Here is a 22,549-nt window from a genome sequence, read left to right on the forward strand (position 1 = left end):
TTCAGAGCTCCATCCAGCCAACACCTGCATGGATGCGGCATCCACAACTTTACTCGGGGCAAGCCTTGCAGGCAAACGGGCGATCCTGCCCGCCCGCCGCCCCTCACGGGCGCTCGGCGGGCCCGGCCCGCGGGCAGAGCTCGGCGCTTCCGCCGCCCGCCCGCCGGGGGCGCCCGAGCGCCGCCCCACGTGACCCGTGCCCACGCCCCGCCAGGCAGCGAGCGCCGGGCCGGGCGGACGGGCAGCGCCGGGCCGGGCCAGGCCGGCGGCCGCGGGGCGGGAGCGGCGGCGCGGGCAGCGGAGCGCCAGGATGTCGCGCTCCGTTCTGCAGCCCAGCCAGCAGAAGCTGGCGGAGAAGCTCACCATCCTTAACGACCGCGGCGTCGGCATGCTCACCCGGCTCTACAACATCAAGAAGGTGCGGGGGGCCCCGGCCGAGGGTGGGGGTGGACGGGAGCCGCCCCGGCGCGATCCTCGGCGCCGCTCGGGCCGGCGCTCCGCCGGGCTCGCGGCCGTGCCGGCTGCGCCGCGGCCTAGCGGCGGGGCCCGGGAGGCCGGGCCGCAAGGGGGGCCCGGGGCTTCGGTGCGGCCGCCGCGTCGGTGCCGGCAGGGAGGGATGGAGGAGTGGAGGAGGCCGGGCCGATGCCGGCGGCGCCCGCAGGAGCGGGGCCTGCGCCCGGCGCGGCCCCCGGAGCCGCTGCCGTGCGTGACTCACACGAGCCGCGAGTGGGCAGCGCCGCGGGGCTTTTCCCACGCCGAAACCTGTCGCTGCCGAGCGGATAAAGGGGCTCGGGGTAAAATTAGTAAGTTAATTTCGATAAGTTCGAGGCGCGCGGTTGCTTAGCAGCTCTCGGCGTGAGATGGAGCGGGCGCTCGGCGCTGCCGGCGGTGCTGGAGCAGCTCCCCGGCTGCCGAGGGGAGTGCAGCGGCGCTGGCCCGGCTGAGCTGGCTCGGCGGGGCAGGAAGCTGCAGGTCTGGGTGCGGAGAGAAGGATGGGTCACGCCTTCGGTTCATTTCTCGGTTAATTTCTCTTCTGGAGGTAATCGTTGTGCTTTGCTGTGGGAAAGAACGTAGTTCATGGCCGCGGAATCATAACATTATTTGGGTTGGAAGGGGACCTTGAAGATCATCTAGTTCCAACTGGGTGGTTGTATCCTTCTCAGGTTCATTTTCCTAATGAGTGATAGACCGACTGAAAAGTGTATGACCCCTCAACCCACTCCCAGTAATGAATACTCATTGGGATTTTATTGCTTTGCCTTGAACACACTTATCTGAGAAGTTATTTTTTTCCTTATTTCAAAGAAAATGCTAATTATTACCTTTGAGCAGCAAGTAGACCTTTGTGGGTTCAGCACATTAAGATTTCAGTGCTGTTTCTATGCTGGGTTCAGCTGCAATGGCAAAGGGGATTTGAGAGTTCTAGGTGCTTGCTGGAGCCTCTGACTTCTGAACCCAGGTTTCTGTCACGAGTGACCCTGCCTGACTGATCTGAGGTAAAGGGTATGTTTTGTCAAAGTTTTTTACTGATATGGGAAGAAGTAAGGACTACCAGAAGAAGTAAGGACTACAAGTGCAATGTGGATTTTAATTAAGGTGTTTTCTCAGGGAAAAAAAACCCCAACAAACAAAGTGATAGGAGTATTTAAAAGTCAGCGTTCATCCAAAGCCATTTCACTATTTGATGTGCGCTTGAGTGCTTCTACAAATCTTCTTCAGAAGATTTGTAGAAACTGACATAAATCAGGCATTCTGACTAGATGATTGCAAATTTCTGTGTTTCTGAAAGGTTCCTTTTAGTCTGTAGTTTTGTACATTGAAAAGTCCCTTCAGTTAAATAATGGTAGCAATATAATTGCAATTCTAACAAACAGAAGTCCGCAATTTATGGGGAAAACCATCAAAATGAGGAAGCTGTTTGTGTGAATGCTTGTTGTGCTTTGAGATAAATATCCCAGGTGAAAAATGAGCAAGGGGAGTTTCCCCTGAGCACAGCACTGCTTCGTGGGGCAGGAAACAGGACTGGAGAAATTAAACCTCGCCTTGATAGCTCTGCCTTAGCTATTGTGAGTCTGGGCTCTGTTTTCATTCCCAGTGTTCTGATACAGGGACATTTACTCCTGTTAAATGTTCCCGTGCCTACAGACATGTTTCTCCTTGGCATATTTGGATGGCAGAGTCCTGAGTCTGTTGGCCCATCTGGTGGTAGCTCTGCTGATCTGATGTTTAGGAAGTGATGCATATGGACAGGCTCTCTGTAGGGGAGCATCAGCACTGGCAGTGACACCATTTTTTCCTGCAAATGCCAAGTACCAAGTCCAAAATTGCTAGGTCTTGCATATAGAGAGAGAGTAGGCACGACCAAGTGGCTTGATTATTGTGTCATGTGTAGTTTTGCAAATGTGGAGGTGTCCCAGGCACGCCTCTTGTGTATTCATGTAGAGATTTGTAAATTCAAATAGTAGTTTTCTTCAGCTGCAGTCAGTAACACTTGACAGGGGGAACTGGCCAGCTCAGAGGGTGAGCCCAGAAGTCTTGGGCTTGATTATTGTATTTTATTGTGAGTCACCCTTCAGCCCAGGTGGCTGCTTGGAACACTTTAGTTTTGTTTATTTTTTTTTTCCCTCTCTCTAAGGTGTCAATTGCAACACTGCTGTTTAAGATTCTGTCATAGCTCTGTTGAAGATGATACCGAAACTCACATTACTAGAAAACCACACAATATGTGGGTTTGCGGTTAAAGGAAATGGTTAAGACTTTTTTTTTTTAATAAGAGGAAGTGAGAGCTTGAAATGTGTGTAACAGCAGTAGAGATTGCTCTAGATGCTGTCTAGAGAGTACAGATTTTTGAGTATTAAGAATTTCCTCAACTGTTAGAAACAAAGCAGGAAAATTTTACTTCCAAAAGAATCACAGAAGTTGTTAAAAGCAGTTAGAAACAATGATTCTTTGTTTCATCTTCATATACAATTTTCAGTTTTGTTGCTGTTGTGCTTATAGCTGATAATTGTTCATAGTTTCCTGTTTACTGACCTTCTGTGCTACTGTTGCCTTTTGAAACAGTTAAAAGTTTGTTGTTTTTAAAACAGAGTATCTGATTGTATGTTTTTTGTCTCTAAAAGTGACATGGAAATTAGGAAAACTGAAGTTACTAAGGTAATAGTCAATGATGAGCCAGAACTTCTAATTGCACCCTTTAAGGAGGAGGATGTTTTTGTTGCTGTTGTTATTTTGAAGGATGGCTCTTTGCTTGCTGTTTTCAGCTGTCTTTTGCACTGGGACCAGTATTAGTAATAAACTTGGAACTCTTACCCTTGTGATGTCTCTCTTGGTTTGTTGCTTCAGTTTTTTAAGAATTTATCCACAGTTATCTAGGTTATTGTCTACCCTGTAACTTGTGCCATTACTTGCCTACATCTACACCTCCATAAATCAAAGACAGCAGGGTTTTTTCATGCCATCCTGGCTCAGGTGAAGCTTGGATTTCATGATTACCTTCCAGAGCAGACCAAGTCTTGTGTTGGTAAGCTTTGTGCAAATGCTGCCATTACTGTCAACTGTTTTGTTTGAGAGTGGTGGTGGCAGAGAATAATATTTTTTGTGGGTCTGTCTTCTGTTTGTTTATAAAGCCCTTGGATAGCAGGATGTGTTTACAGTAAGAGATTTGATCTTGAAATCAATTTTTGATTTTTTGAAATTTTTGATCTGAAGAAGAGATTTAGGCACAGCCGATCAAGGGGGTGTGATTTTGATGAGTGTTGAAGTACTGCTACAGTCAACAGGACTGCTAGGGTTGGAGGATAAGGTTTTGAATTATTTAGAGTATATGTTAATCAAACATGAGGAGTCTGTTATTTAGCATGAATTGCTTTGCTAGCAGTGTTCTGTTGTTCTTCACAGTATAGATTTGACATTGGTTCACAAGATGTTTTTAAAATATTATTAACGAAACAAATTATTTTGAGTTTCCCAACTTGATTACATAGTATCTGAAAAATGAGGATCTTAAACCATCTCTTAGATGTGAACTGCATAATCAAACTGAAGTCATAGATGAGGAACTTAACTGTTGCAGAGGCTTTAGCTGACTTTATATTTTCTTTAAAGGTGTAGTAGTGGAAATACTGGTTTTTTACCTATATTGAGTATGTTACTACTTGAATTTAAAAGTTGTAACAGCTAGGTCATTGTTTTATTAGTAGAACCAGTCAATAAAGTGTACAGTTTTGCTCAGGCACTTGAGCAGTTCTTCAGGAAATGGAAGAGATTTTAGGTGACTGCAAGACTATGGGAAGTTTCCAATATACAGAGCTCCAAAGTTTGGAATGGTGTGGGATTAGATCACCCTTTGGACACAGAGCTCTGTGCTGGAGTGCAGACCTTTGAGCTGAGAGGAAAAGCTCACCAATAATTTAGTTTTGAATTGTAAAATTGGTGCTGAGCAGATAATGTCAGGTAATGCCTTCAGGTCACTGGAAGTGGCCCAGGGTGGGGCAGTATTGCTCCCACAGATGTCAGCAGGTCTTTAAAAGTTAAAATGAAAGTATATGTTTGTGTCTGTGATCTTGGAGGAATGGCTTATAATACTTGCTTATTGATAAGCAAAGGAGTAAGCCCCAAACAAACTCACAGTGCTGGCAATTAAAAAAAAAATTCCTTTGCTCAGGAAGCAAACGCTTAACTGGTGATACCATATAACACTATTATTTTTCACTCAGAAAAGCAATTAAATTTGTAAAGAAACAGAAAGACTTCATAATAAAATAAAAATGTCCCAAAAATATAGAGAATGAACTTTTCCTTTTGCATCAAGAGTAGATGCACAGAATTATCTTGCCTTGTTTCTTGGCTTCCAAATACAAGTTACCCTGCCCCCTGCAATTGCTATTCATTTTGTTAACACAAAACCATATCCAGTTTTAGTTGCAAGAGATTTTTAAAGCTGTGTGTAGAGGTAAAAGTAATTACAGTTCCCATTTGAGGTTCAGAGTAGAAAAGGCTTTCCCATTGCCTTGCTTCTTTTTATTAAGATATTATTTTATAAACTACATTGAGGAAAAGTTTTGTGGCAGTGAAACTTCTTGCTTTTTTTTATTCTTTGCTTTTCACCTGCCCCATATTTGATTAGTCGAACCAAGGCCTTAAACAGGTGCTACAAACACAAGAGGACAATGTGAATTTACCACTGTACAGTGTCAAACCCAGTACATTGCATTCGTTCACAAGGTGATGGGTCACTCTGGTAGGGACAGTTTGGAAGATACTTTACATGTTGACTTTAGCAAGGCTGCTGATGTGACCTCATCTGATTGTTCTCATGAACAATCTAAGGAAGTGCAGTCTGGATGAAGTTGTGATGATGAAAGCAGATGGATTGCCATATTAGGGAATGACTGTGAAGATCTCATTGGGGATCAACATGGGTCTTGTTGGGGTGTGTCTTACCTCTGGTCCCAGTCACTCTTTGATTCTACAACCTAGATCACACCTACAGCGTGCTTAATAAATTTATGTGTAGGAAACTGGGACAAGCTGCAGATTCTAATTGAAATTCAGCTTGAGCTTAGGAAGTGTAGGTATGGTCGAACAGGCTTGGAGGTGGCTGAGCAAGTATGATTGTAAGCTATTTTGTGCTTAGTGGAATTTAAAGGACAAAATGAGAAGTAATGAGATATCAAGTCTGGAGAAAATAGCTGGGAAAGATTAGGGACATCCTAGGGCAAAAAAGAGCTGGGTAAATTCTGCTGCAGAAAATCAGGGATGATATGAGGTTATATGAATGTGGGAGCAAGATAATCTGAAGGAAAAGTAAGGAATTCCTTTTTGCTCTACATCCCCTTCATTGAGATTCATTGAAAATATATCTGATTGACTGGTTTTTTCAAGGAAGATGTGGACAAAATGGACAAAGTTCGGGGCAGAATAATAAGGACAAGTGGGGCAGAAAATTGCACCCATTGAAAAGATGGGAATGTTTTTTCAAGTCAGCTTATAAGTAATACAAATTTGTAACTATTTAGAACTGCAGTAGAGAGATGGGGAATAGTTTGTGCCATCCAGTATGACCACCAGAGATCTAGGAGTGATGGATTAAATTTAATATTGGAAAACTGAATTGAATATTTGAAAAGACTGTGAGAATGTTTTTGAACATAGCCTGTTTGAAACTTGTAAGTAAAGAGCTGGCAGACATATCCCAGGAGCAACACAGATATAGTTGATCCTGCCCTGGAGCAGGAGAGGTAGGTAGGCAATTTTCTGTGGTCCTTTCTAACATTTTCTTCTGATTTCACATGAATTTACATTATACTTAATTGAATTTCTGAGTATTGATACACTAGGGTTGAAAGTAAGGTCTGTACTTGGGGTTCAACACGCACCAAATAATGAGTAAACACAAATAATGAGGGAAGATGACTTGTTTAGATCTAGGAAACACTGGACTGATTGTAACACCTTTAATTGTAATTTTGAATTTATATGAAGGTACATTATCTTTCAGATTTGGATCCCTGGTAAATAGAAAGTGCAACAGCTGTTGAATTTCTAATAACTTTGTGCCATATTTTGGATATGTCCAAGGCCTTTAGAGACTCTTAATAAGGTAGTTACTTGGAGACTTTCTTCTGCTTCCAGGTCTTGGTTGAAAGTATTAGCATAATTTGTATCAAGATACAGGTTTACCTTTCATCCTTTATGTAACTACAAGCATCAGTAATGTCATTTACTTAGTACAAGGTCACCCTAGCTATGCTGGTGTAGGACAGTTAAATTTTAGCCATCAAAAATATTAAACTATAATAATTTGTCCATGTGTGACCTGCTAATTCTTGCATCTTGTTGGACAGATTTTAAAAGGCTTTATTCACAAAACTTATCTGGGACCAGCCTGTTTAATAATGAACTTAAGCCTTCACAGTCTGTAATACAGGCAAGCAGTGGTGGTAGGCTTAATCAGAGGTATTAAAACAAATGTAGTGTGAAGCACTGTTCAGAACAGCTCTTTATTGTTTATTCCCCTCTCTTTCCTTCTCAGTAGTTTGGCTTTTTCAGAATTAGAGATTGTGACTTCATAATATTAATTGTTTTAAATGCATGGCAAAACCAAAGAGTATATAATAGGTTTTATCCTACAAAAATATAATTAATGGTAAAAATGTTTCTCTGAATGTTTGACTGTATAATTTACAGGCTGCACAGCTGGAAACCAGGCATGCAAACTTAGTGATATGTCTTAGCATGAATTCTTTAATGCTAGCAGCTCTTCCAAGGCTGTTTTACTGTGCTGCCTTTCTGGCCTGTCAAAATAAAGTACTGTAGTAAACTGTAAATGGGACATAAAGGAGCTTTTCCTGTTTTTGGGTCTGAGGCATCCTGAAAGTATTTCCATTTACTGATCCAAATTACTAACTTGGGGAATGGCACAGTTTTTACTGTTGCTGAAATTCCACCAGTTTCCTTGTTAAATTCACAGAGTTTTGTAGTGCTGATTCGTTTGTAAATGAAATTTAAAGGTGAAGTGATTTGTTGACTGAGATTATTTCAGTGTTTGTTGTCATAGTCAAGTGGAGCTGTGCTTAGCAGTGTTTTATCTCAGCTCTGCAGTAATAGCAAATCAAGATCTCTTAAAGTAATAAATACATTAAATTGCTGCAAAGTATGGTTTATGATAATCTGCTGGCGTAGGACGTTTGGGGGATGAGAATACAAATTTTTAAATTAAAATTGCCCTGTTTCTCTTTTATTGGGAGATAGCCCTGCTGCTAATTTAGAATAGTTTGGTTTAGCAACAACAAAAAAAAAATAAATAATAGATCTTTCCATAATACAATAAATATTTAGGCTATATTTTTTTACCATGCTAAGCCATGTAATTCAGGTGATACTTCCCAGTGTTCTTATTCAAGGACACATAACAGGTTGATGTGAATGAGTGGCATGAGTGAAGCTCAGGGGTTTTAAATGCAAGTTTGGGGCCCTGACTACTGACAGTGATTGTACCTGAACATAAACTTCCTTTTATTCATGCTACTTCAGCTGCATGTATATAGTTATTTTGTTGATTGATGTTTTTTTCTTCTCCTTCAACATCCTCTGCCCTCAAGTCGGAAGTAAATATTAAACTTAGATTTTTACAGTGAGAGCTGTAACAGTATTGGGCAAAATATCTCTTTGCTGTATATTAATGTTGGTTGGCAAAAGGTCTCTTTGCTGCATATTAATGTTGGTTTATTCTGGGCCAAAGGCAGTTGAACTGGATTCTGTGTTCCTGGTTAGAGGCCACTTATCTTAGATGTTGGCCTTAAGCAGATTTTTGTAGTGCTCTGTTTTCTTGTTGGCTGCTTCTGAATGAGTACAACATAGAAAGTATAGATATATGTAATATTCTTAATTTTCAAAGTGAAATTAGTATAGAAGAACCTAATAGCATCAAATGAGGAAGAGAATCTGAATTTTGTGTAGTAATAATATAATAATTTACCTCACTAGGGTAGGTGGGAAAATGCTGCTTTAATTCAAAACATATGGCTTAAACATGTGTAAACAGTGCAGGTAGCCTGATCTCTCTGAAGCTTAGTAACTATGCATATGGTAGCAAATCAGGATTGTGAATAGTGAATTTCTTGGTGGTGGTTACACAGAATGACTTAGTTGAGAGCTTATGAGAGCAGGGTGCCATTCTAAAGATCTGTGGAAAGAAATGCTGTGTAACTTGAAGAAATCCAGCATTTAAATCCATTAAATTTTTTAAAAATTATGTAGATTAGTTTCTAACCATAACTTTGCATGATCTTTTTCAGCATAGCTGCTTATCAGCTGTTTAGTAATGCACAAAGGAATCCAGAGTTGACTGCTGGGAGATTCTTTTGAGTATAGTATTTTGGGGCTGAAGCAGCTGGAATCTCATAGCTTCAGAACTCTATTCTGTGAATGCTGCACAAGTAAAAACATTTTAAATCAGTGAATTTCTTTTTTAATGCTCAAAATTTTAGTAATTCTGGGTTGTGGAGTTTTTCCTAATAAGAAATGAATTGAGGAATGGTTGTTGCAACCCACATGGGAGGAAAAAAAGTGATACTGAGGCTGAGAAAGGACCTACTGGTTTTGGCTGGTGCTCAGGAGTCTATGTGAATACTGGAGAGCTGTATATGGGCAAATGGCCTTTTTATGCTCTATCACAGTGTTCCTACCCATTACAGTACTCACAAGGGATTTTGTATTGGCTAATACAACTATAAAAAGTAAAAACTCCGTTTCTTATCTACATTTTAAGGCTATTGCCCTCAATGTTTTTGTACTTTTCAGAGCAAAATTCTGTTTGTGTCTTACCACACTTTCATGCTTGTGCAAAAGTGCTAGGATTGGAGTTTGCATATTCATTATTTTATGCTTTATAGAGTAAACTATGGGGAGTTTGAAGTCTCTTCATCATTTTGGGAGAGGTTTAACTTATGGAGACTGTTTTACCTGTGATGCTGAATGCAGGTAACTGTATGGATGAAAGCTATTGATGCAACAACAGCTTAGATCTGTTAATACCAGTTTTTAGAAAGGAGCTGAGCTGCTGTGGAGCATGGGGGAGTGAAGGAAAATGCATTGCCCCACTCGTTCAGTGGTATTTATTGTCCTCTTTCAGTTCAGTCTAGGTAGGCTGGTACAGCTTTCTAGAAGCTGGAATTGTGGTGTGTGTGAGGGATGCTTGTATCATCTTGCAGGAATTTTCTTATTTATCCATCAGTCTGGTGTAGTTCATTAGTAGGAAGAGTTACAGTTGCTTCAAGTATGATGTCAGCTAACAAATGATGGGGAGAGGCAAAGAAGGAGCATATTTACCTATATTGAAAGGTTTGCCAGTTAGACTGAGGAGAGCACTTGTCTTTTCTGGGAGCTGAGTTCCTGAAGGCACAGGAGGATGTGCATGTTGATGTTTTCAGGTCTCTGTTTCCTTGTGAGTGTTTGTGTAAAGGCTGGGGTAGAACATTAGTTTTAGTAAACATTTTAAAGAGCAAATTTATAGGAAGGAAAACATCTGTTTCTAGCGAAAATAAGGAGTGTGTGTGTGGAAGGAGTGTTGGAATTCAGACTGAAAAATTTATGAAGTCAACAGTGGCAGATTTCTTGTCTCCTATATAACAGCAACCATGCTGGAATTTAACAGGGCAGTAACAGTACACAGGGCAAGAATATGTGTCACTTAACTTGTTTTCTTAGTAATCCTTCTAGCAGAGAAAATGACATGTTTTGTGGCAAGAACAACAAATTGAAATAATTTGACAAAGGTTCTGACACCCATGACACAGAATTAATTAAAATTTCATAAATTTGAAGCTCTATGTTGAATATTTAATGCCTATTTACAGTATAGTTTGTACTTTTGAATTGCATAGACTTTAAGGTGTGTACAGAATAGCTCTTTTTTGATATGTGTGGTTTGCTGCTCTAAGGAGATTGAAGCAACAATTTAATATCTACCATACTGTGGATGTTGCTGAATTTATTTTCATTATAAATTCCTCTTATAGATATGATGCTGTAATAAAGTTTAGTACCTTTGTGGGAAATTTAGCAAATATGAGTGTTTTGATATCAGAATAGTACATGAGTATACATCTTGATGGTCATGTACTACTGGTAGGTGTTTTAGAAACTTTCAATAATGACTCTTTTATTTGTTTTTTTTTCTTGGCTACCGTTTCTTTTTCAGGTATGTAAAACTTCACTGAGTTTCTCTCCTTTTTTCCCCTGTAGTTGCATGTGATGTTTGTTAACTTCTTTCCCTCTCTACCTGAACTTAGTTTGGAAGTACTATTAGTAGTTACATGTTTCAGTATATTCACAGTGCTTTGCACAATAGTAAAATTCCAATAAGTAAGTGTAAAGTTGTTTGTGAGTATTACAATAATCAACATCCAGTAGAAAGTGTGCTGACTAGAGTAACAGATGGTTGTAATGTTCACTTGGATGTAGGTAATAGTGTATTAGTTCACATAAATGTAATACTTTAGCATTTAAGAGTAATCTGTTTATATGTAATTTTTCTCTCTTTTTATTACACTGCTTTCCCAGCAAGGACAAGTTTGGAAGGTTTGCAAAGCTTTTCACCTTCCCTTTGCCCGCTTGCCCGCTTTCAGAATCGGTCTCATACTCCATGACTTCTGTCTCTACAGTCCACAACTCGGTCATAGAAATCAATGTGGAAAGGTTTTTAAATGAGTTGTCGTTTGAGTTCACTCTGTTGTGTAGAAACGCCTAGCATGTAATTTAGTTTTGCATGAGACGTGAAACTCCTTTGCAAACCCCTCTGAGGAGAATAAAACTAAATGAATATTTGAGAGAAATACAGTTTGAGCGCATAATTTGTCATGTAAGTAACACTGCTGTTCATGTTGCTCCAAATGAAATGGTGTGGCATGGCTCACTAGTCAGAGTAGCAGAGTAGTGTCTGGCAGCATGCACTGTAGCTGGCAACAGGAGGTGCTTCCTCAGGTGTCTGTCCAGAGAAGCTGTGCTGATCCTGTCTGTGTAAGTTTTAATTTAAGAGACCTAACACTTAGCTGTGACTTTGCATTCAAAATTTAGTGAAACTTTTAGATTGCTGCTTTTAAAGCTCAGCCTATGCTGCTGTAGGAATAAATAACATGAGTAAAACTACAGTTTAAGGAAATAGACTCTGTTAGGCAAATATTGGTGGTTCGATTGTGGGATGGAAGATTGTCTTACAGTTACAACTGGGAAAAAATGAAATGTAGATTGGTGGTGGGGTGTTTAGTTTTGTTTCACAAAGGATAGTTTAATCATTTAATGTGCCCAGCACTGTCCTCCGCAGATGATGACATGATCGAGTTTTCTAACAGTTTGTTAACTCCAGATGAATACAATACTACCTCAAACCAGGAATAGCGTTAAAAGGAAACATTTTTTTTTTCCTCCTTCTTTTAGGACTGAGTTTTTTCCCTCACTGCTGTTCTGCACTAACTGCTTTGGTACTTCCATGCATCTTTTTCAGTAGAAGAGCATCTCTGTACTGTTTCCCATTGCATATTTCAGCTGTGACAGTCCCTGCACTTTGCCTTTCATTTTATCACCTGCTCACTAAAAGCAAACAAACGAAAAGAGGAATCTTTCTAGTTTGTCTTCAGATTTGCAACTATCACTTAACTTTACATGCGTGATTGTGTTTCTACTTCATTTTGTATTGTATTTTTTTATAGGCATGTGGTGACCCCAAAGCCAAACCATCCTATCTTATTGACAAAAACCTGGAATCTGCTGTCAAATTCATAGTCAGGAAGTTTCCAGCAGTAGAAACACGCAACAACAACGTAAGTAATCAAATGGCTGTATAACTCTTTTTCTCACTACTCTTTCAGCACAATCTGAGAGGTTTACATTTTCTTAAAAAGCACCTGATGCTGACAGTTGCAGTTGGAATATAGTTTTTGATTCAAATGTCTGGCAGGATACTTGAGACGGAATTATCTTTAAGGAGAGAATATTATACTGTAATTCCAGATGGGTTATGTTAGGATAGGACTCTTTCTGGTTTTCTTTTTGCCTGCTCTTTTCTATGCCATTTCAAAGAATTAGCAATTGGAAGAAGTCCTTTGAAAAATCATGCCTTACTTTAATAGGACCAGACTGATTGCAGAAGATGAAAGTTGCATAACTTTATTTGTGATGTATCCTAATCAGTGGATCAGTAAAAAACCTCCTGTCTGCAAAGTGGGAAGAAAGCTTGTGCTTCACAGGTGCTCTTGCCTATGGAGTCAGTCCCTGTGAGAGTAAAGAATGCTTTAGTACATAAGGAGAAATATTGTGAAGTACAAAAATATGGAAATAAAATAGTTTCCTCCTTATATAGTGAGTTCAGTTGCAGAAGTAAATTACATTTTACCTTTGAGTGGCTCAGTATTGTTGACTTTGACTTTGAAGCCTTTTTTTAGGCAATTGTTAGGCTAGAGGCAGGCATTTTGGCAGGTGATGTACACTTGTTTCCCTGTTTCAATTTGAAAGAGAAGGGCCCTTCAGATGTTTGTTTTACCTGCTTATATTTCTTTCCAAAGGTGAAAGTGGAGGTAGGTGTTGGGTTTGCATGTTCCCTTCATGCAAGTGCGTGCCTGTGTGCTTGGGAGGTTTAGGCTTGCTTTAAGTATTTGAGTTTCTGCAGAAGGGTAGTGGTGATAGCAATGAGAGTAATTAGTTTCTTTTACATTGCCATCTCAAATTTGTATGTAATGTCTCCAATAATACCAATGGAGAAAAAAACTCAAAGAAACCAGAAGAAAACTTATGGAGGAAACAATTTCATTAACAGTGTGTTTTTTCACTTTAAAATTTGTACGTGCTTTATACTCTTTAATATTGCTTATCTCTGTATTGATTTGATTGTGTTAGTAACAAATAGAGAAATTCCTTATCAAATCAATGTAAAAATAGTAAATCTGTTAAACCATGTTTGGTAAATGCTTCCATGTTCTCTAAGCTTGGGGGGCAGATGAACTATTAACAGATAATGTACATAGAATTTACTTACTGCAGCTGCATGTATGCTTTAAATGTCTTCCAGTTGTTGATTATGAATTTGGAGTTTAACTAATGATGGACATTTAAGGATTTGTTGCTGTGAAGTTTATGGAAAGAGATCAAAGAAAACTTGCTATATTTTGACAATCAGAGTTTCTAAAATAGGACACACTCATAATGTTTTGTCATGGCTGTGTGTTTATTTACTATGAGCCAGCCAGGCCTGTGTTCATTAAGCAGAGTTGAAAAAAGCCTACCCTCCTTATCTATGAGCAAACTTTATAAGCAGGATTTTAAGCTCTAGCAATAGACAGCTGGGGTGTCTGTCCTGCAGTCAGAGCTGACGGTATGTCTCTTAGTTATTTGCAGGTGTTTCCCATAGAGTTTGTAACTCCTAAAAAAAGAAAAGGGCGATCAGAGATTTAAAAGGGCAAGAAGCTAGTTGGAACAGAGATACATTGATTAAAGAAATATCACAAAGAATTACTGCAGTGGAAATAGCTAAGAAATCATAAGTTGTGTTTGTTCCTTGCAGTGGAAATTCCAGGACACCCTTTCAGGAAGGTGTTTTGGATTTTGTATGTTGGAGTGCAGCAGTTGCCACTGCCTAGCACTGTGTACCTTTGCTTTCAACATGTCAGTAGGTGATGGTGCTGAACACGCTTGCATTCAGTTTTAGAGAATAGGTAGTGCCAGCTTTTTTGATATTTTTTTATCTATTTTAGCTGTTTCTTCTCAGGTATTGTCATCTACAGTGTTTTATGTCTCAGAAATAAGCAACACATTTTATTGAAGAGTATGAACAGTGTTTGCTGTAATCAGGTGATCTTGAAAAGCATGAATTTTCATTCTGTTGAAACAAGTAATTCTGTTATATTTGCTATTGGTATCTTTTACATATTTATCCATGGAAAACAGAGTTCCTGATTTTGTTCCTCCTTCAGTGTTTGACATGTTGAGTCATCAGAACAATGTCTGATAGTTGCTCGTTTTCAGTATTGTACTGAGAGTGAAAGTTTGTGGACAGTTAAAACAGGGAAGTGGCTGATGAATCCTTGCTAATCATGCTGGAAAATTAAATGGAGTAGTTAATCTTCCAAAGGATTAATTATAGATAACTCTGTACCTTGTCAGTTCATAACTCTCTCTCCCATTGTTTGGGGGCAGTTCCTGTGATGTCTTACACCTGCCCTTTTTTTCCAGTAACCATTGTGAATTACATAACCTTGAAATTGTGCAGATTGAAGACCAGACTCTTAAACTCTCAATGAAATAGGCCACCAGGGTAATATTGCTGCACACTATATGAAATAACCTGTGGAGGAAGGAATAAGCAAAAATACAATATAAACAAAAAATTGAAGGATTCAGAAAGTGAGAAACAAACAAGATCGAGTCCTGTTTGAAAGGAAAGTTTCTTCTGTGTTTGGGGGAGCTTTACTATTTAGAATTATTTTAAATTGATTAAAGCTTTGCTTTGAAAAAGCCTTCTAAGCTGCAGATGGCTTTGAAAAATTTTTTAGCACTGTTGTTCTTGGTCAGGTGTGTGATCTGACTGTGCTTGTATTGACTCAGTAGCATTTATTGTTACTGAGTTTCCTGGCCTAGCTTCAGAAGGAAAGTTCCAAAGTAAGGGATGCAGAACCAGCCTGATTTTCCTGATGGCTGTTTAGAGTTCATCCTCTTATAAGGGGGCACATGTGAGGTTCTTGTCACAGAGAAATTGAAAGAGAGCATACTGAACTAAAAAAAAAAAAAAAAAAGTTGCAGGACCTAAAAGTTGCTCTGTTCTCAGTCAATGCTAATACTTAATGCCTTTTAAAACCAGAATAAAATACTTCACAATGGCAAACTGGAGATGCAGAGAGAAAGGATAGAAATTTATTTTAGCTTGTGAGTAGGATTTGATAAATCTGCTGCCTGTGCAGGCAAAGCTCCATGTCTTTGTGTGATGAAGCTATAGCCCCTCTTCTGCTTTCCCATACACTACATAGAATAAGTAGTGAGAATATCTGTCTTCTTTCTTGAACGTATCTTTTTTTTGGTTTGTTCCTCAGCAATTTCCTTGTAGAAAAACTTATATTTTTACATGTCTTTTGGCAAATTTAGTCATTACTTAGCACAAAGCAGACCAATGAAGCATCACTTTGAAATTTCTAATTGTATGGTTAGTGTGGGAAGGATTTGTTGCCCAGATAATGCTAGTCTTCATCACCTAATAGGTTATGGTCTCAGTAGTAGTCATATGAATTCCATTTGTGTTTTGTATTGACTAATTTTTTGCTGTATTGTGTCTGTGGGGACTGGAAATAAAATCACTTGGGAGCAGAGGACAAGCAGTATGAGCATTTCCAATCTACCAGGGTTAGGATCTATAGTTTTGAATTGGTTCACTTTACTTTTTGAATTTTTGCCTTTTCCCTTTTAGATCCCAATGTGTGTTTGGTTTGCCTCCTGTGTCTTTCACAGTTTCACTTCACAACAAGCTGGTTACATAGCAGATTAGATGGATGTGGGAGAGGTGGTGTGGGCACAGAGTGTCTGAACCTCCTTGACTAAAGCTTATTGGAAGTCATTAATGCATGCTTTTATTAAATGCTTTCTTTTATTAAAAAAACTAAAACTCACACTTTATAACCAGTCTTGATTTTTAATTTGTGATAGGTGCTTCCAGTAATTAGTTTTTTCCAGAGCACTTAATACAAATAATCATCTGATTTAATTTTTTTTTTTCTTTCAGCCCTGCAAGTGCTGCAGGTCATCAAGGAAAATGTAATTTGTTTGCTTCTTTCTAATGAAGCATTAATACTGTAATTTTCATACACTAGTGAAGATAATTTAGAGACTGTCATCTCTGGAAAAATAACTTTGCAGTCTCAGCTCTGCTGCCTCATGTATTGGTAATCCCTTTTCCATACTTTTCCCTAGTCATTTATTTTTAAAGAAATTATGTAGTCATTAAAGCTATCACAGCTGTTTTCTTAAGTCTAACTTAAATTATCCCCATATTCAGTAAATGGTAACATTTTTCTCCACCTTTCTGGAATGTTAAGTCTCTTGTATGGGAGACTACTTTCCAGATAACTTCCAGCTTGCTTAATCAAAAAAAAACCCAACTCCCCAGATTCCACCATAAAACTTAACTGGCCTTTTCCAGGTAAGGGGGTGCCATGCACAGCTGCTTTTTCACCTCTTTTCTTGCTCAGGGAGCTGATAATGGTAAAAGGACTGCAAAAGAGATAAATTTTCCAGAAGTCACTGAGGCAGCAGTTTAGTTTATGAATGTTCCCCTTGCATGAGTGAAGTCAGATGATGAACAATAATTCTCTGTTCAGCTTTCTATAAACAGTTAAGATGTCTTATGCTTGAGAATAGAATATATTAATGATAGTTTATTTCACAAGAAAATGCAAAATAACTACAAAAAATAAATTTTAATCTACATTTTCACTAAAAAGTAATTCAAAATTGAAATTGTTGAGCTAATGCCTTGCTCTGGTTCTACTGTACTTACTGTTCTGGTTTTGTATGCAGTAGTATGTCTGATATCAGTCTTCAGTTGTTACAGGTGTAAGACTGATTTTAAATGATGTATCCTATATAACGCCATATAGTATATAAAGTTTTCCAGTCTAACAGTCATTTTTGAGTGAGCATTTTTTTTCATACCAATTCCGTGAGGTCATGTGAAACCCTGTAATCTCTTTAAAATGTTTCACCAAACAGAATTCTTAGAATGTAACATATTTTTTCAAAAGAGTAAGTGCTGTCAGCTACGAACTTTATTTTCTTGGTTTGACCTTCGACTGAGCCTGAATTAAAGAGAGAATAACATCCAAATAGTGTATTTTTTATTATTATTTGTAATAAATCACTGGAACCCTGCTGTAAGTCATGTAAATCCATACAAGTCACTTGCCAAGGTAAATCAATTTTGCTTGCTCGTTGCTTTGTAGTGTCTGCAATACCTGCAGAGAAGTGAATGTGTGTAACACTTTACCCTCTCCTTTATCCAGTAAAACTCTCTTTGCTTTAATGATTGGCAATTTAAGAGCTTGGCCCTTGAAAACCAAGAAAACAAACAAACAAAAAAAACCCCACTGAGATGGCATTTAAAAAATTGTATGAATCATAAAAATACTGCAAAAATTGTAAATGAAGGTGAAAGATTGGGAAACTGTTTCTTACAGCTGAGAGGTAGATCAGTTTTTAAAGAGAAGCTTTCCTGCTCCAGTTGTCTGCCCTTATTAATTCCCTGGGAATGGTAACAGTTATGGAGCATTACAGGTGGCTATTTCCTTTTCAAAGCAATTAACTTAGTGCTAGAAACTTGAAAACAAACTAAAATAGATCCTGTGGCAGACATGCATTAGTTAGTAAACATGTTAAATATTCTTTTTTATCTTTTTATATTCAGCACAGTACTTCAGAAACTGCTTTTAATTGGAAATTAGAAAACCAAGGACACATCCATCATTCTAGGACTAATTTACAGAATTTAAAACTAATTTTTATTATTTTATTAGATGCTTCTATCTTTCCCTGCTGTTCTGCTGTGGATTTTGTGGACACAGAACTTTGTTCAAATTAATTGAATTTTTCAAATGTTCATCTAAAGACTCTATAGGTGACAAGCAACAAATGACAGTAAGAATACTGGCAGTGATGATTTGCCTCTCCTGAAATTTAACAGTCAGAATTTATAATATTGCTTTTTTGGGCTTATATTCCAGCTGGTAAGATTGAGTTGATGGTATTTTTGCTGAGGACATGGTAATATTTATGCTGTTGGATTGTAGAAAACAAATATAAGTGTTTAATGATCAGACATGCAGGAAAAATATCATACTGATACAAGAAGCAGAAAATTTGCCTTCGTATTATCCATTTCCAGATAATGAAATAAGACATTTATTCACATACTGCTGCTACCAGTCAAATAAACTTGATAAAAAATTACAGGACTAGGGCTACCATTTGTTTTTACTCACATTAGACTCTCTGAACAACCTCTTCTAATTGTCTCATTTTTTTTGTGAGCCATTGTATTAAATTGGTATTTATTCACATTATTAGTACACCAGGCTTGCATCATTTCTCCTTTGTCTGAGCCATTCATATAAGCTTTAAGTAAGACTCTCTTGAACTCTCCAGTTTTTTCTTTATTTTTCTAATATATTTTCTCTATTTATATAATTGACTGTGTAATGATCTTTGTGATTTAATATAAGGAAGGAAAGGCACAAGTTAAAGGTCAGTTCCTTCTCCTGTAGGTATTACCTCACAAGGTGTTAGCTTTGCTCTTTCTTATTTATAAATAAAATTCAAACATGGTCAGAGATGTGGTATTTTGTTAATAGACAAAAGAAATAATCTCAGATTAATTATGTGAGAGTTTTTTTTATCTTGCCATATTATGCTGAAATTTCTACAGGTTTTCATAGGTCTTAAATCTAATTCATGTCATTCAACAAAAACACTGTTGGTATAATTTGTACTTCAAATTCTCTAAGAATAAATAAACCACTTATAGCTAACCAGTCTACAAGGCATAGTCAGCTATAGTAAAAATAACATTTTGATGTTTAAAGAGTCATTTCTTCAGTACATGCTCTTTTAGGATATACCTACTTTTGTTGGTTATTAGAAATTTTCAATAATGAATTGCAGGCTAAGGAAAAAAGCCTCAAACCAAAAGCAAATCAATATAGCACCAGCAACTTCTAAACAGCTGTTAGGAAATTAGTAATGGAAAGTTTTAATGTTGTGATTGTGCAGAGTTACACCCACATTCTTGAATGATAAAAAAGCAAATAAACATCCAAGACACTGCATGCTTGTAAGCTGTTCTAAACATCACTGATCAGGCTGTGCTCTATAAATTGAACTATTTGCCCCATACTGATATAACAGACAGTTTATATATTGTTTTATTTTGGTGCTACTATTTAAAATATAAATTTACTGACCCATTTGACACTCAGCATTCAAAGAATAGTCATCTCAACTCTAGGAAAATTTTAGCATCACTTTTGTGTAAATGTTTCTGGGAATACAGGTAACAAGATGAGAATGCACAGCAATAATTCCATAATCCTTGCCTGAGTGTGGCAAATACCTCCCTATTCTCTCTACAACTTCACAGAATTTCTGAAAATTTATTATTCCTTTTGTGATTGTAGTTCCCAGCACCATCTCCCTTTTTGCCATATCTCCCCATTTCATGTGGTATGGCTTGAAATTGAATGTTCTGCAGGAGTGACCATTCAGTTGCTATTTGTTATACCAAAAATAGGTGTAGTGTGCAGCAATCTATAATTCTGAGTCTCCTTTAGCATTGTACCTTGCTTACTATGATTTAGGATTGCAGTAGAAAAAATGGTGTTAAGGGGGTTTGCAATGGTAATGAGTTCTGGTTTTGCTTTTCGCTGCACTAGAAATAATCTTACTTGTGGATCACACCCTGTCATCTCTTGCTGAAAAGTTTTGAAAATACTTCAGATTCATCAGGTTCACTTCTATTAGCTACATAGAAAAAAAAAACCTATTTCTGTTTAGTCTTCTACAAACTCAAGAAATGCTTGAAGTGCTAGGGCCAGGGTGCAAAATTAAAACCACGAATTAACTGAATTTTCATTGTGTAAGAGCTGTTGACTGATGGAGCAGTCCTGAAAGTACAAAGCAGATTTTCCTCTGGAGCAGTTCCAAGTGTAGGCACAAGCTGGTCTGGAGGTGTACTGGAGGTGCACGGACATCCTGGAGCTCTGGAGTCTGTGCGGTGATGCTGCATGCTTCATTTTTTGTGCTCAAGGAAGCTAAGTTAAAGGTGTATATTGGAAATACTACAGCTTTAATCCTCATGCTGAGGATCAAAATACAAGTAATGGGATTTGAAAACAGGTTTTTGTATGGCAGCACATTAAATGGGAATAACCTTTTTCCTGGTGCATGAGATTTATCGGGACAAGTTACAAAATAAACATACATACTTGCAACTCTTTCAATTAAGGCTCATCTGATGCCTATGTGAAAAAAAAACCTAAATTAATAGATAGGCAGGCATTCAAAGTCCAATCCTTTGCCATGGCTTAAGAGTAGGCAGGAGTATTTTATAATGTAACCATTCTGATTTGCTCATAACTGTCTATTCCTGTCTTCATTGGCAATAATGAAAGTGTTACGGCTCAAGACTTCTAAAAAATCATCATCACCTCTAAAAATTTAGAGAAGTGAAACTTAATTACACGTGATACCTGGTTGTGATCCAGGCAGTTTGTTTTACCAATTTAGAGGAATTTTGATGCTTGACATAAAACTGAGAATACAGAGCACAGCTTTATACAAGAGAGTGAGCTGAAGAAGCATACTCAGTTCTAACCTCTTATGAAAATAAGCTAATCATTTTGAAGCGATTTTTAAATCTGTTTTGTAATTGATTACTCTTGTTGAGAGAAAAGATGTTACTTAACTTGATCATCTTTAATTTAAAATCTTGCAGATTTTTGGAGGGCATGTTTTCCTATTGTGACTGCTTTAACTCATTTCAATTCCTGTATCAGGAAGGAGATGTAATTTGTAGCTGGATATTGCCAGTTAAATATTTGGATACTTGCAGTGCTGTGAGACTGTCATACATAGATAAACAGAATGGCTGTTCACTAACAGCTACTTTTTGTGTTCTTAATTGTCTAAGTGATCAATCTTGTTCTTCAGAAAATCTTTAAAAATAAATAGTATTTCATTGTCTGTTTAAAATATATAAAAAAAATCCATGTGAATTATTTTACCTCTGTATTCACGTTTGCCTCTTCCATTTTATCCACAAGTGTCTAATTGCTAGTGTTTTGCTTCTTTTATGTTTCTTTATTTTGTTGCTTTTGTTTGAATGTATTATTGTGTTTATATGGAACTGGTCAAAGAACCGTTACTGTATTTTATGTTTGTATCTACATTTTATTTTGCATGCTTAACGTGGCTTTGCCTGGATATTCTTTTTGGTAAGTTCAGAATTTAAAAGCACAATGTTTTTCTGTAGTAAAGTTTGTAACCTGCCACCTTATTTTCTTCCACCTCAAGTAACATAATTATTTTGGTTTTGGCATACTGATTTGTGCTCATGTACTGTTCTGCTTTTGCAAATTATACATATGTGATAACATAACACTCCTCCTGACTACCATTTTCATCTCTAGCTGAGCTAAACAATATGACTCTGGTACTAATGTGTACTAATGTAACTTTTATCTTCAAAATGTAGTTGGCAGCTGTTAAAATGGTCAGTGCTGAGAACTCTGACACACACAGAACCTTAGTCTTAGAAAACCATGTTACAGCTTCTTTGCATAGCCTGGTGGCTTCTCTGTGCTTCACAGGTATTACTTTTCAGCAGTCTTCTCAAGATCTTCTAAGAACAGTGTGCATGTTTATTTTTCTCTTTTAGCAACAGCTTGCTCAGCTCCAGAAGGAAAAATCAGAGATTTTGAAGAACTTGGCATTATACTACTTCACGTTCGTTGATGTTATGGAATTTAAGGTAAGGTATTACAAATGTAGTTGTTCCGTCACATTAGGTTTCTGTAATTTTATTCATGAAACAGCACTATATAATGAAATAGCTGAACTTGAAGATCTGTTCTTCAAATAAAAAAAAATGAAGCTCCATCACTAATTGGAGTAATGTGATTTAATGATATCTTTTTAAACTAAAGTTATTCCTTTGTTTTTCAAGGACCATGTCTGTGAGCTGCTAAACACTATTGATGTTTGCCAAGTCTTCTTTGATATTGTAAGTTTCTAGGTTTAAACTTTCAAAAATGTTTATATTCAGAGTTCTGTGGGGAGAAGGACTTGCTTTTGTTAGTCCAAGAAACATCACATCTCCAGTTATAAATGCAAGAGAAATAAAAACAACGTAGGTTTCACATTTCTAACTTTTATAATAGAGAGATAGACCTCTTTTAGTAGGCTTCTTATGGACAGTAGTACCAGTATTGTTACCAAACATAAAAAATTTTCAGTAATTTAT

General features: G+C 37.8%; 1 protein-coding gene across 7 annotated transcripts in view; it reads left to right on the plus strand.

The window, feature by feature from the left end:
- The first annotated feature begins 244 nt into the window (after positions 1-244).
- NCKAP1 (NCK associated protein 1) overlaps positions 245-22,549 on the plus strand; it is a 58,879-nt gene continuing 36,574 nt past the window's right edge. Inside the window, exons 1-5 of one of the 7 annotated variants that reach the window (XM_021532549.3) lie at positions 245-418; positions 11,068-11,085; positions 12,213-12,323; positions 21,965-22,057; positions 22,253-22,309. In XM_021532549.3, the coding sequence (XP_021388224.1) occupies positions 311-418; positions 11,068-11,085; positions 12,213-12,323; positions 21,965-22,057; positions 22,253-22,309 (387 nt within the window). In that variant the 5' untranslated portion in view covers positions 245-310. The other 6 variants (XM_021532550.3, XM_077785162.1, XM_021532551.2 and 3 more) reach the window with 6 other exon arrangements.

The sequence above is a fragment of the Lonchura striata genome, chromosome 8, assembly GCF_046129695.1.
Source record: "Lonchura striata isolate bLonStr1 chromosome 8, bLonStr1.mat, whole genome shotgun sequence".
Taxonomy (NCBI): Eukaryota; Metazoa; Chordata; class Aves; order Passeriformes; family Estrildidae; genus Lonchura; species Lonchura striata.